The sequence below is a fragment of the Notothenia coriiceps genome, unplaced genomic scaffold (assembly GCF_000735185.1).
Source record: "Notothenia coriiceps isolate Sejong01 unplaced genomic scaffold, NC01 NC01_scaffold00022989, whole genome shotgun sequence".
In the NCBI taxonomy this organism is placed as follows: domain Eukaryota; kingdom Metazoa; phylum Chordata; class Actinopteri; order Perciformes; family Nototheniidae; genus Notothenia; species Notothenia coriiceps.
The window spans coordinates 1-15303 of record NW_011355690.1 but is presented as its reverse complement, the minus strand read 5'-3'; the positions used below and the strand labels follow the sequence as shown (position 1 = coordinate 15303).

Sequence of the window (15303 nt, the reverse complement as noted above, 5' to 3'; positions counted from 1 at the left end):
CATGAGGCTCAACAACAGTTTACACTTCAATATTGATCAAGACACTGAAGTACAGCGAGATAAGCTTATTGTTGACTGGCATTTTATGATTTCTTCCTTGTGTTTATTGCATTTTTTGTATCTTGTCTTTAATATTAGACATTAAACAAAAAATAAGCACTATGCAAACTGGGTAATTGACTTGACATATACACAGGTACTGTTTCTTCCGCCATGCTAAGTGCTCTTTGAAACTGTATTTAGCGAAATACTAACTTCAGTATTCTAACATGCTTGTAATGACAACAGTTGCATTCTGATGTTTAACAGGTTTAGCATTTACCATGTTAACCGTTTTATCTTGGCATGTTATGGTGCGAGTATTTCCAATCTAAATTAGCACTAAACATTTAGTACAGCTGATGTTGAGGGGAATATGATTGGCTGTGAAGATTATTCGTTCATAAACCAAAGTATTGCATACATTGAAATGTTGAGCTTACGATGGTGCTTTATAAAAAGTCTGAATCAACAAAAGATTACAATAAATACTGTGGAGATATGAATTGTTTGGACCTATGGCAATATATCCAATATGCTAGAGTTAAAGTCAGGGGAGTCAAAACATGACTTCTTTACTTTCTTTCTCAGACTGAAATAAGTCCTCTCTCCTAACAGAGAGTTATGTAACCAACCAGATACCCTCTATTTATTCTGATACATTACGAACACTAAAAAGGGCAGCAGCAGTAGTGCATGGCACCCTGAGGTGGAACACACACACACACACACACACACACACACACACACACACACACACACACACACACACACACACCACACACACACACACACACACACACACACACACACACACACACACACACACACACACACACACACACACACACACACACACACACACACACACACACACACCAACTTATTCAATGTGACAGTGTTACCATTAACTCCTGCAGGCCATACTACTGTTTGGTCTCACTCTCTGTCTGTGAGAGCACGCACACGCACACACGCACACACACACACACGCAAACACACGCACACACACACAACACACACACACACACACACACACACACACACACACACACACACACACACACACACACACACACACACACACACAGCACTCCTGACGGGAAATGTTCCAACTCGCAGCCAAGCTCCTGAGGAGAAACAATGCCCAAAATGCATTTTATCATAATGAACAAGTTGAGGAATTAATAAAAGGACCAGCATCAATGTCACTTGCAGGCCCCGGCTTTAATATGGACTCATGACCCATAACAGACAGCATACCAATAATACACTGAAGCAGCATTAATCCTCTGAGGTATGTGCACAAGTTGGAAACACATTACAACACAGAGCCTCCTATTACTACAAAAGGAGATGCAAACATTATTATTTGAGTCATGCCTCTCTGGGAATTAGCTGTGTGAAGCTGAACAAATGCTGAATGAGAGTCAGCATGTCTCCAGATATTGTCATCTATGTCGGATATGAACATCAAACACAGTGACCCATTTCCTCCTGGCTGCCCACAGGTGTGAGAGCACGGCCTGTCTTCCACTAACAGACAGTGCACCCGACTTTTGTGACATGACAGTGAGTGTGTATCAGTATCAATGATGCTGATAGCTGGTATTCTCTGTCCTAGTCAAGTTTGCGCACTTTTATGCCAAAAACAGCAAACATTTACAGAGAAGTAGTCCATTTACTTCAATTTTGACTTTTGCCGGTTTGGTAAATCCTCTCAAACAGCATATATGTGTTAGGGGACCATGAAACTCACAGTGAAGACTAGAATGTTTAAAAACAGAATGGCGAATCAAACAAGTAACCAGAAAGTGAATGAAAATACATTCGGCCAAAATTCTTTTTTTAAATGTTAAATGTTTTCCTGTTATCTTGAAGGGGCCTCCATTAGATCAGAAATGAACAACACAAGTTAACTGATATTTAATGTTGAATAAAATGTCTATTTGATTGATTTACTGTGACATCTGTAGCACCACGAAAACCCATTTCCAGAATGTAATAATGTTTTAAGGGTCTTTGCAAAATCTATAGAGGTAATGTGTTATGTCTGCTTGTTAAAAAACAAAGCTGTGAAAATAATATGAAGTGTTAAATGGACTGTATTGATATAGCGGTTTATCCAGTCTTTACGACCCCTCAAAGCGCTTTGCATTTCAATCAAACCCCATTCATACAGAGCAGTGTGTCACTTGCTCGAGGAAGCACACACACCCTGGGCAATGGCATCGGGAGCAACTTAAGTATCCTGCCCAAGGATACATCGACATGGATGTAGCCCCCGACTGCAGGGGCTGGGATCGAACCCAAAACCTTCTAACTAAAAGACGACCGTACTTCCAGTGGTGAATTGGTCCTTGTTATATCATGTTCTCAAGTAAATACCTTAATAACTGAATGGAACTTCTAATATACACCATCAATCTTAACTTTTATAAAATGTTTTGATTCCTAAAACACAAATAGAACTATGTTTCTATGCTGTTACACTTAGTTGTATTTGATGGAACTATTTATGTATATATTCAAGTGGCCTTAATGTTGCAAATTAGGCTGGATTTGAAGGACCCAAGGATTATTGTAATAAAGATGTTTTATTTATGGGTTATTAAGCAATCTAAAACCCATTTGCTTTCGCCCCCTTGTTCTTACACAATATAAGCATTGAGTGATGCATAGGAATGCTGAGTATAAGCTTTGAGTCAGAGGTATTGTGTGTTATGTCATAGCTCGAGGTATATAGGCTGTGCACTGACGTGTCCATTCATCTCTTTATTCACAGTCATTACCACGGCGGATGCGTCTGTGAATCAGCTGAGCGCCTCCGCCCTGTCACACACACAGCTGTGTGACCGCTGACTGCATGTCTCTGTGTGTCCATGCCTATGTCATGCTACACTCCATCCCTTCCTCTCTGAAATGATGGATTATTATTGAAACAGGTCAGGCATGCTAGATCACTCAGATATGCCTTTTATGCTCCGATGGTTTTCTTATTTGAACGTCACTACACAAAAGCAGAGGGAAAAACTGACTTCATATAACGTAAGACTGGCTGTTAAAGGATAAAAGTTCAATATTAATGTTCACTTTGGTTTGCATTACCAGAATCGCAAAGATACTACACATGAGAATATGTTTTAATCAAGTGTTTTTAGAAATATTCCTCTTTTTAATAAAGCATGGTGTAATGGAACCCTCAATAGACATTGGTATGTCTTTTCATCTCTCAACTCTTTATGTATGTAAAACAACGGTTACTGGACAATCAAACATGCTGTCATAAACTGATTTTCCTAATAGTCTGTGCCTATTCATTTTAATGTATGTCTTTTAAGTCTTTAGTGTATTTATGGGTTTGTATTTTTGTGCTTTTGATGGTGCATATGTGCTTAAATTAATGTGCTTTTGTGATAATATGCCATTCCAGGGACTGCAGATGAAAATAGCCTTTATGTCTCCTCTTAAATAAATAAATACAAATACAAAATGTGACTATGAACTATAGGCACTACAGCTCCACAATACTCAACCACAGAGTCATGTTGATTGCTGGGGTGGGTCGCATGTACAGTACAGTAAGGTCGCAGTGCTAAATCTTCTAAAGCGGTGCCTTGCTGCTCTGTGCCTCATGTAAAGGTCAGTGATCATCTGTGACCTTTCATTAGAGGGGAGTTCCCTGTGCAGTGGGTTCACGCTGTGTTTTTAAATAAGACTTGAAAAAGCAAAGGCATATGCATTCATCATACCAAGATGATAAAGATAAGAACCCACCTCTTTGGCACTTCTGATCTTCTCCAGGAAAGTACCCAGCTCCCTGGTTTCTGTGTAGAGAGCCCGGCACACGGCCTGGTAGTGACCGGGGACGTCCGACAGACTGGGGAGGTGGGATGTGCACAGCTGGAAGAGAGAAAAAACTGTTTGTAGTACATAGTTTATTTATCATAAACACAACAGGGATCAAGGAGAAAGCATTAAGTGCAACTTATTTTATTTTTGTAAACCCATGAGCTGATCAATATCCATGTTATTTTGATATATCAATGAAGAAACTTAGTAAAGCACATTCAGGTTATGTAAAGCAATCGTTTATTCTTGGTCAACATTATCTGTGTTATTCCTAAATTATGAGGGTCATTTGAATCGTGGCTTGTTAGCTAACAATGCTAATCAGAACAGCTGTTGGTCAACTGAGTCTCTCCCCTCCAGAAACACGGTTGCCTAGGAGAAGTAATAAGACAAAGGGAACTACATTTGAGCTGCCTGCAACTAACTTATTTATCCATCTGTTCAATTTGTTTTCTGTAAATCCAATCATGAAAGGGTCCATCAAATGTCACAAAAATGTTGAACGTTTTAGCTTTCTATTATTTAGCTTTTTTCAACCAGCAGCTTCAAACCAGATTGCAATCATAAAGAAACTAGCAAATATTCAAATGCAATATGCTGAAAACAGAGACGGCGAGCATTAATATCAATCAACTCATTTATAGAGTCATTGTTGCAGCTCTACCCATTGTTCTGCATCGCAGCAACCCAGACCCGGCGGCAGACATACGTCTCTGGGCAGCCTTTCATTCAGAATTTCATAGCAAAATAAATAAATGATATTAAACTAATCTTTCAACATAGTTTAAAACAAAAATAAATATTAGGACAGAGCCCTAAAAATAAAAACCATAAACATAATAATAAAACAATTAAAATGTTGTATTCAGCCCTGATTAATACTGCGGGCCCAAATCCTGGATGCAACCTCAATTAAGGAGCAATTCTTGTTATCAGTGTCTTCTTGATTGCTCCCAGTGTTCAGACTTAAGCAAAACAAATCATTTAATGTAACTGTTTTTATTTACTTCGGACTACGTCAGAATTTTTCCATGACTCCTCTGCACTGCTAGAATATGATATTGTTTATTATTTTTCATACTCTAAGTACATTTAGCTGAATACAGTTTCATTCTTTTACTTTACTTGTAGTGGATTATTTTCCCACAGGGCTACTTTGACTAAACTAAAGAATCTCAATACTTCCTTTACCACTGTCAAACTGTGTTTAGCCTTGCTAATGGTTCTCAGGGACCCTGCAAAAAAACGAAATACCGCAAAAACAGACGTTTGTAAACAACTGTTATTGACTGCAGAACACAATTGACAGGGCACTAAAAGCAGCCGTGATGACAGAATACGTCCTCTAATGTCACTCAGAACAGAATGTACCCATGGCCAATGCTCGGCATGCTCTTTGCATCCAGACAGCCGTCTCTGCAGAAAGTGTATCCTATATCCTCATCACAAGTGGGTGAAAAATTGATGCTGTATCCAATGTGTTTTTTTTACAGCATATCTGGTCAGGACAAAGGGTACACTGAGGGAGCACACAGAGGGACGGTCATAGGGTGAAAACACAGAGACAACAATTGGAACTGACAGCTAGCTAGCCATCAGGCCAGCCAGACTGTCACACTGCTGAGATACCTCGTAGATCACTGTGTGTGTGTGTGGTGTGTGTGTGTGTGTGTGTGTGTGTGTGTGTGTGTGTGTGTGTGTGTGTGTGTGTGTGTGTGTGTGTGTGTGTGTGGCGATGTGAGGTGTGTTTTCGTTGGACAACAGTGATACATGACTCCCAGCATGGAGGAGGCTGGCAGCCAGACTGCACTGTGATTCTAATCTCAGTGCTCAGAGCCATGTTTAACATTTTCATTTTCACACTCAAATGTTTTCCTGAAAATCAGTTACCCTCGCTGATAGGATCTGTACCAGGAATTCATCAGTGAATATGTTTAGTCTATTAATGTTTTTCCTTTTTAAGTTACTTTATACTTTATCTCCACCGATTCTAATTTCTATAATAGTTCTTACTTCAACAGATTTAACTGTTATTTTTGTCTGAAACATAAAAACACAAATATAATAGGCATTATCATATAATAACTACCCATCAGTATATAGAAGTTCACTTTAAATGATATATACCACCCTAAAGTATCAATTGTGCTTAATCTATATCTGAAATGTAATTAATTAACAATGACATTTTGCTGAAAATACTTCTGTACTTCCTCTACAGCATTATTTACTTCCAACTGTTGGATTAGTCCTTTAATTTACAACAAGGAAATGGTTGGTAAATGGGGGGAATATTCCAACAAGCTAAAATAATGCACATTTCAGATTAGCTATGGTATGGATTTATAAAGTGGATTAAAAAAAGCAAAAAATAGTCATTCGTCTGGCAACCCAACACTGTATTCACTCGCCTTTTTGCTATAGTTAGGTCTCCAACAACAACAAAAAAAAGAGTATCTGGCCCTTTAGCTGCTACTTTGTTTACTATGTTCACGTACAAGTCCCTGTCACGATCTGTCTGTGATTCCTGTTTTATTTAGAAAATAATTGTGTGATGTGAACTGTGTGATGTGTGTGTGACTGTTTTGTTAGCCTCACTCTGCTCTGTTCTGGTGGATGAATGACTATTAAAAGATATCCTGTGTCCTGCCCTTGGATCCAAACTGCTCTGCTCGCCAGAATTGTTATCTAGCTTTTAGCCGTTTGGTGCTCGGCAGGTAGCAGTGCTCTTTCAGTTGAGGCAGCTGCATGCTGCCAACAACAGATGAGACTGGGTAGACTGATACAAAACTGAATTGTTGCAGGCTTTAAAAAACACAACAAGGAGCTTAAACATGCTAAAATAGTATGGAAAGCTGGGTTTGGTGATACCTTATTTTGAATCTCCCTGATATCATGATTACACCTGCCCCTGCATGGATTGAAGTGCTAGTATTGTCCAGTCATCAATGCTTGCACAATTTACCGGTAACCTGATTTGTTCATGGCCTATGTACTGACCAATGGACTATCCTGACCCTAACCACTCCGGGTTAATGCTTAACTTCAATTAGCTTTGCAGGGAATGTTGTGCAAATGAAAGCATTGGGATTCATTTTTACGCTTAGGTGACACATTTAGCCACAGATTGAACATAAAGCATAGTTTTTTCATAATGTGTTACTTTAAACGTGCAGCTTTAAATGCGAAAACTATTCCAATGCAATATCTGTCTTAAACAGAAAAAGTACGTGTTTTACATCTCCAGCAATAGCAACAAGGATTTGTTTGCAGTCAGTCAAAACATCCTGGTAGTTAGCGTTAGTATAATGTAAATAGCCAACAATAGCTGAACAACAGAATAGATACCAGCAGTCACTCACTCAGCTACTGTGTACATACCTTGAGGATATCTCTGTAGCCGTGGACGCTGCAGATGTTGTCAGGATCATCCTCGGGCTCATCCTCTTCCTCTGTTGCCTCGTAGCCCTCGTCGGGGCAGGCGTCCCTCTCGGCCTCGGCCATGTTGGTCATGAGGTCGATGAGCTGCTCCAGAGGAGGGCTGAGCTCCCTCTCCTCGTTCTCCTTCAGCCCGTAATCCAGAGCCTTGTAGATCATGATGCCCAGAGACTCGATCACCTGAAGGAGCATGGGAGAAAAAAGCACTCAGTGTCCATACATTTTCAACTGTCTTGCTTTCATCTGTTAAGTATTAAATATATGAACATAATGTTACTTCCAACAATTGTTTTTGCCTACAATACAATGCAAATCACACAGTGCAACAAAGGTCCAATTAAATAACTTGCGTCTGATGATAAAGATGGATGTTTGTATATTAAGCAAGCATACAATCATTTTTGAAAAATGCATAATATTTTTTTCCTGCTAATTGTTCTGTTCTTCACCTGTCACATGAACAAACAAACATGGATTTCTGTCTTTGTTCTACAATATGATCCTCTATTTTGTGCCAAGCCTGAGCTTCAACAACTGTATGAAGTGACCTGATGACTCGACCTTTGAGGAGAGAGCTCCCTCCGTCATTCATAAGCACACACAAACACACACTGGCCTGGAGAGGCTGCCGCTGGGGGCCGATTACTGAAAGTAGATCTTGTGATTAACTGACGCATTGAAAAACGAGAACACCATCATCACATCACACATGTCCTCATGTGGATAGTCAGTCTTTTAAAGGAGGAAGGAGTATGTAATTCTGAGAGGTCAGCTGTAGTTTGAGACTCATTCTAGACTTTCAGGACTTAAATGATACTCCAGACAGTTTTAGCATTAAATAAGTACAATGTAGGCTTGGAAGGTGGCTATATTTAAGAAGAAAACAGCGCATCATCACATCATTCCTGACTTGTTATGCTTAACATACTTTTTGCACAGCCACAATACCTTAAGCTTAGCAACCATTATAAAGCATTAACAACAAGCATATCTATGTTTTTTTATGGTCCTTTTGATATTTTATATCTGCCGTGAAAACTATTGTCTTTGCTTTGGCAGAATTAACTGACGTGTTGGCCACTTTGGAAAAAAGTGGAGAGTCACGATGGATGAGGGCAGCAATGTCAAAGCCAAGACAAAAGACAAAAGACGGAAATCACACAGGGGATTATTCTGCAGCCCTGCACCCAGAGAAAAGACTGAGAGGGAGCGAGACAGCAAATAAAACACAGACAGAAAAGCAACTGTGAGAAAGGGGATGCAGGACGGAGGGACAGAGACAAGGATCAGAGACAGAGAGGTATCAGGAGACAGGAAAATAAGAAGTGAATGAGAGGGTGAGAGTCATTGAATGGTTCAGAGAGGTCAAGGAGGGCGGAGAAAGGGGAGACATCAAGAGAAACAGAATCGTGTGTGTGTGTGTGTGTGTGTATATTGTTCTGTCTCAGCTAGTATTGGGAGCTTAGCCGTGTGGAGAAGGAGGTGCTATGTGTACCCTTGTGTACCCTGCTGTGTAGCCTGCTCAGCCCCGATATATTTGATTCCCTGTCTATGTATTATAATTTGTGGAACCAAATAAAGTATTCAAATGTGTATGTATGTGTATGTGTGTGTGTGTGTGTGTGTGTGTGTGTGTGTGTGTGTGTGTGTGTGTGTGTGTGTGTGTGTGTGTGTGTGTGTGTGTGTGTGTGTGTGTGTGTGTGTGTGTGAGGAAGGAGGAGTGTCCTCCTCTCCCCCATCAGTGCGTAAGAGATGGATTTCCTCAGGGGGGTTCGGCTGAATGTCACCTCTTTGTCTAAGCTCTGATATATGACACCATGCAATACACACACACACACACAGACACATACACAGACACACCACGCACAAAAATGGCAGCAAATGCAAACATATTCCTCCAGGGAGCTGCTGTAACCTCAGGCTGAGAGATCCTTCTCAGTGGAGCATGTTGTCTGTAGACAATGAGACAGATATGAAATGTTCTGACCTGTCAAGCAGCTAATGGTTTTATATTTTAAAGTATGATCTGGTATGGATTTTCAGGCTCCCGTTTCTTATCTGCAGCTTATCTACAAACCATGTCTTCAAGAATTCAGTCAAAGACTGTCACAGTATCTGATCCGCAAAAGGAGAATCACTCAAACGGATGGAATAAATAAAAGGCTGCGCAGATGGGTTTGACAATTTTTTCCCCCTTTCATTTGGAAACATTACAAAAATGGTTATTTTGTATTTAGCAGATGTCAATCTAACAACTGAAGTCAATCAAATAGAATTAAAAACATCTACCTTAATGGGATCTAAGGCATCAAATGGCTACTTTTTCAAATGTATTATTTCTCTTTCATGCTCTTTTCCCTTGGTTTAACTCGTATTCAAGACCTTTTATCACTCAGTTAATGACAACAAAATGTGCCTTGGGTACACAAACATACGTTTAATATTAGTAAATATAACATAAAGTTTGGGCCCAATATTAGCAACGGAATGTCGATTCTCCAATATTTTACAACCATGGCCTTCTTGTATAGGTGGTCCTCCAATTACATTTTTGATGAGAGGAGTAAAAAGGGTGTCGTCACTTAAAGAAATATCTGCAGCCATTGAAAAACATTGAATGTAATGTATGCCTTATTATTATTTCTTTTTAGGGCCTTTAATAAAATCGTTAAACTTGACTCCTGACTTAGGAGTCAAGTCTGCTCCTCTAACAGTTTAGGAGTCCTACTCCTGACACATTTATTTCTAGAAAAAGAATACCCTCAATTCAATAATCCAAGGTTACAAGACATCACATGTTATCTTGTTATCTTGTTTGGTCAGATAGCATGTGCTGCATGAATAACGTGTGTGCATGTGTTGATATGATTCATAAGTAAAACAAACCTATGAAGAAGTAATGTTGGCCTTCTGGGGAGAACGCATTGGTTTGACTGTTGCAGACCAAATTAGATATGCTATTGACCGATGTTCCATTCTTTGAGATACAAAACAATAAAAATGATCACTAAAAAATATGTGAGCCTGTTTGATTCATTTCTTACACATTCCTCACAAATAATGAACCTAAAACTATGACTGATTGTAATTCATAATTCCTTGTGACAGGCTAAAGCAAACATGTCTCCATCCTACTTAGAAATCTCCCTGACTGGTTTCCAGGCGACCAAGCAGAATGATGGGATGGAAGGGAGGAAGGGGTGCATAGGAGGCGGAGAGGAAAAGAGGATAAGAAAGTGGGGCGAGGATGTCAACTGAAGCAGATTTGCCAGTGCAGCAAAGTGCAGCAGTGGCCATCATCACAGGCAAGAATAACATCAAACAGCTTGGCTTACATTTCAGCATTCATGTCACGGAGACATGCCGAGCTTGCCAGAATAAAAACCATTGTGACGCACACGGAAATAGTTTTACAAAGCCACTTTATCACTGCAAACACCTCAAAACCTTACCTGAACTTAGTCCTGATAAGTAATGGCTTCCTGATACAACTGATCGGATTAAGAGTAAAATCTTGTGCTAACAAAGCACAAATGTAATTCATTCTTCACACTTTTCCAAAATCATGAAACACTGGGAGGATAATGGCAATGAATGTAATGATGGTTTTCACATAAATGTAGTTCTTCCTTTGTTATCTCCTTACTGGCTTCAAATTCTTCCTCATACATGTATGTCACATTAAAGGCCCCTATACCTCTACTGCCAATATCCATCTACCATTCACCAATATGTCTACTATTTTCTATATTATATAAGGGGACATGTGCATGTTATGTCCAAGTGTCGGTTTTAGATCCATTCAAGGTTGAATTTCTCTTCAGCTTGCAAAATGAGCTGTAGTAAATGAGCTCAGGTATAAATAGGCTACAGAACAGCAACACAATATGATATGACAGCAGAGCGTTTTGTTGACAAGAGGACATGTAACATCTAGACCTTGTTCAGTGCATCACAAATGTATAATAGCAGTATCTGGGTAAATATAGCCAGGGGTCTTTTGACATTCATACACAGCGATGCTGGTCTTTTGTCTTGTCTTTTTTACAGTGAGAAGCCTAGTGTGACAATAAAACAAAGCTAAGACCTATCCGACTTAATCGGCTGTTTTATAATGATTAAATCTGCCAACCCCCACAAATTGTGCAAGATGGATCCATGACCTAACATAATGAGCAGATGGTTAAGAAGTTACACTTTTAATGTTGATTAACTAAAGTTAAAGTTAAAGCCTTTTATTGTCATTATACAAAAAGTACAACGAGATTCAGAGTGTAACTCTGTCCCAGTGGGCAAAAACTAGACTTACATAACATTAAAAACACGGCAGTAGGACAGACAACATAAGCAATCATACGGGGGGAATAAATAGTTAAAAATATTGATATAAAAATAGTTTATAATTTTTAAAGTGCATTCAAAGTGTGTATATGTGTGGAGATGGTTACGGTCAGTGGTGTAGTGGGCGTTGGACGCGGGGGTACGCCGTAACCCCGCTTATTTGGAGCATGATCTTATTTTTAATAGTCTAATACATAAAATAATAGTGTTATCAGTTGCAAGTGTGTATTTGTTGTAATAATGACAAAAACATAATACATTTCACAGTAATTATAATACAAAATAAAAACGATTTCCTTAAAAAATTATGATTCATCATCACGCTCGTGACCCCGCGGCGAGCTGGGGGTGTGTCACACTTTGGGCTGCAAAGTTTGTTCATCCATTTCGGATTTATCAGTCTTCAAAACGCAAGGTGTTTTCTCTCACACAGAGAGAGACAGCGCTGTCTGCTTAGTTGCAATACTGTAGCTTATGCAACTTAGGCCTATACATTATTTATGTAACTTATGTGCCAGTGTGTCCATGGTTTTGAGTATGTGTGTGTGTTGAGCGCAGCGCCGTCTGCTTTTTGCAGTACAGTAACTAAAGTAGGACTAAGCATACCGGTAGTTTCTGTGAACCTGTCTGCCCGTTTTGTGAGTGCACTGCGCGCGTGCGCACTTGTGTGGCATTGTTTGGGATGACCTAATTAAAATGGCGTCCCCCCAGTAAAAATATCCCCACTACACCACTGGTTACGGTTATTGCATTAAGTGTGGTGGTTAAGCAGCCTGACGGCCCAGAGGTAGAAACTGTTTTTGAGTCTGTGGCCGTTTCTCAATCTCGAGGATACTGGCTTCCAAGCCAATATTTCAAGGATGCTACGTCATCAAGTGGCGCAGCAGGACCGTTCCAATGTCCAGCATACTTGGAATTCCACCAAGGCTGCGTTCTTGGTTTGGGGAAATTTCGAGGCTGCACATGGGTAGACTTTGCGTCCTTAAAATCCCCACAATGCTTTGCGCATGGACCAATATCAAAATCCCTTGCGGAGAATGGCTGAACCGACGCAGCACACATTTAAATGTAAGTATGTAGTGGCGTAGAACATGTGTTGGTAAATATGTTACTTTGTTACATTTGTTATCACCAAAAATGTGTTCCGTGAAAGTAAAGCAAGTTCATAATTAGATATATATATATTTATTTTCGGTACAGTTTATGTTGAAACCGTTGGAGAGAGTGGCACACTTTTTAGCCTGTTCCATTCTTCTTCGTTTTCTGAAGCCGTGGCTTGGACTTGCTTTGTTTCTGAAGGAAGTGACTTGGAAGTACGCAACTACCAAGCCAGCATCCTCGCGATTGAGAAACGGCCAGAGGCTTCAGGCTTGATCGCCATTCAAATGACAGCGTTGGTTTCCCCAAAAGTGGGCGGGGCTGTAACGTGATGTAGATTTTACTCTCATCTATTATTGAAAACCATTCTATTTATTCTAACGTAAATTACATGCCAGTGTTTTATCTTTGTATTACTTATATTTTTATACTTTATTTGCTATGTTTTATATCTGAAGCAAATTATCTTTCTGAAGATTTGTAGTCAATTCCACCCTTCAATGTAGCATAAATGTGAACTTTCATTACAGGAACAATACCGGAAACAGACGAAGGAAAGATCCTCAGCTTGATGATTGGATGTTTAAGCCGCAATGCACGTTTTTAAAGATATTACTGATTTTCTTTGATAAGAATGTAAATACTGAGTTGAGAGAATAGCCAGGGGATTTGGGTGATGGGAGACACATCTGTGGAATCACAATTTCAATAGCTTACCATTAAATGACGGATATACCTTTCTGTCTGTGATGTTTTACAAATCAGATATTAATGTGTAGAAGTAAAACATGAGAAATAGTATAGCAATATCCTGTAAAATTATGTAAAAAGATGAATAAAACAAAATATCTTCAGATGTTATACATACAAAAGTGTCCGACACTAATAATACAAAGCTATTATTAGTATGCTGTGTGTACCTTGTGTGCACCGCCTAGTGGTTAAAGCACGTTATTGAATTATTTTGTTGAATAATGTTATTTTTGTTGAATAATCTTATTTGATGAAAAAAATATTAAGAGTACATACTTTCATAGGGGGAAAGTAGAAAGTCAATGATAGAAATATAGAATATAAAAAATCAAGAAGATACTGTAAGTGATCTCTACAATAAAACAGTTTAGTTTCGGATGTACAAAGAAATTAATATGAGGATGTGCAAAACAGACAAACTAATTAACCTTTATTAACACATTAAGGAATACTTTAGGTTAAGGTCTTCTTTCAAGTAAGAAAAAAGCTTTGGGGGTATCTATCTACAGATAAATATTAAGCCTGATAAAGTACTTAACGTCTAACATATTGCTTTCCTGCAATGTTAACTATGTTGAAGCACTTATTTTAACCGATATTATACACATTAATTATACTCTTATGTATGTAGATAGAATAAGAAATGTGCAGAATTTGACAGTTTAATGTTGAGGTATACAAACATATTGATAGATGTCTTCTAATGCACTGTTGAGGAACCTGCGACCCAAGTATTTCATTCATTGCATAACTACACTGTAGTTGTGTACAGTATATGATATGTCAATAAACCTTAGAAAATCTTGAAATCTTGAAAGGGATGTGCAAAATAGCAATTATATACAGTTTTTAATGAACTATTAGTAGAGAATAACAAGTAATGAATATACTTTATAGAGATCTGCAGATAAATGTTCAGTCTTCTCAAGCACCAACTATCAAATATCTCTCCTGATTGTTGGCACTTGACAATCACCTTCCCTAAATTTTACTCAGGTGTAACTAAAGTCTGCTTTAAGGGTTGTTTATGTTTCACATCATTAATCAGAATCTGCAAAGTAACTAAAATAAATGTAGTGGAGTAAAAATACCAGGTTAACCTCTGAATTGTAGTAACAATGAGCTGTCATGTGGGTATATATGCTGCCCATGGATACAAGCGATTTTCACCCATTTAGTAATTACATGTTTTAAATGTGTACACACCAATGGGTTTCCTATCGCCTAAACCTCCAGGGCTGCACACAGTTTAATACTGTCAACTTCTAATTTTGGGAAAAACGAAAACGTCTTTTAAAACTACAATTCCCAGTAGAGACGTGCCATAGAGAACATGTTGCGAAACACAATAGCCAGCATGTGTAGTTCTGGGGGGGCGTTCAAGTCCAGTTTTTAATATTCTGCCGTGGTTTCATTCCATTTCAAAGAGTTTGACGCTCGGCATAACCTTGGCGCACTGCCACTCCAACATCCAATCCCAGAGCTTGAAGATTAATCACGGGGTTCGTCAACGAGACTGTAGTCCCAAACGATAGCTGGGGATTATGGGTAGTGTAGTGTCTTCGGCCATCCTAAACACTGATTTTTTTTTCAGATATCATATCGCATTAACACCATATCCCAACATGCATTGCGGCTAAAACATCCTGTGCTTCAAGCTGAGGATCTTGGGTAATCAGTTTACCGTCTACGTCTGTGTCCGGTGCCCAAGATTATAGAATTAAACGAATAAATAAAAACAAGGATAATTGTGTGTTATTGTTGAGTAAATAACAGTGTGTT

At 39.0% G+C, this 15303-nt stretch overlaps 1 protein-coding gene across 1 annotated transcript in view; it reads right to left on the bottom strand.

Annotated features, from left to right (window-relative positions):
- Positions 1 to 7509, bottom strand: part of LOC104954200 (protein spire homolog 1-like) — a gene marked incomplete at its 5' end in the record, with an annotated part of 34921 nt that extends 27412 nt beyond the window's left edge. The window contains 2 exons of the mRNA XM_010781276.1: positions 3817 to 3942; positions 7273 to 7509. Coding sequence (XP_010779578.1) covers positions 3817 to 3942; positions 7273 to 7509 — 363 coding nt within the window. The remainder of the gene's footprint in view (positions 1 to 3816; positions 3943 to 7272) is intronic.
- Between the last annotated feature and the right edge of the window lie 7794 nt (positions 7510 to 15303).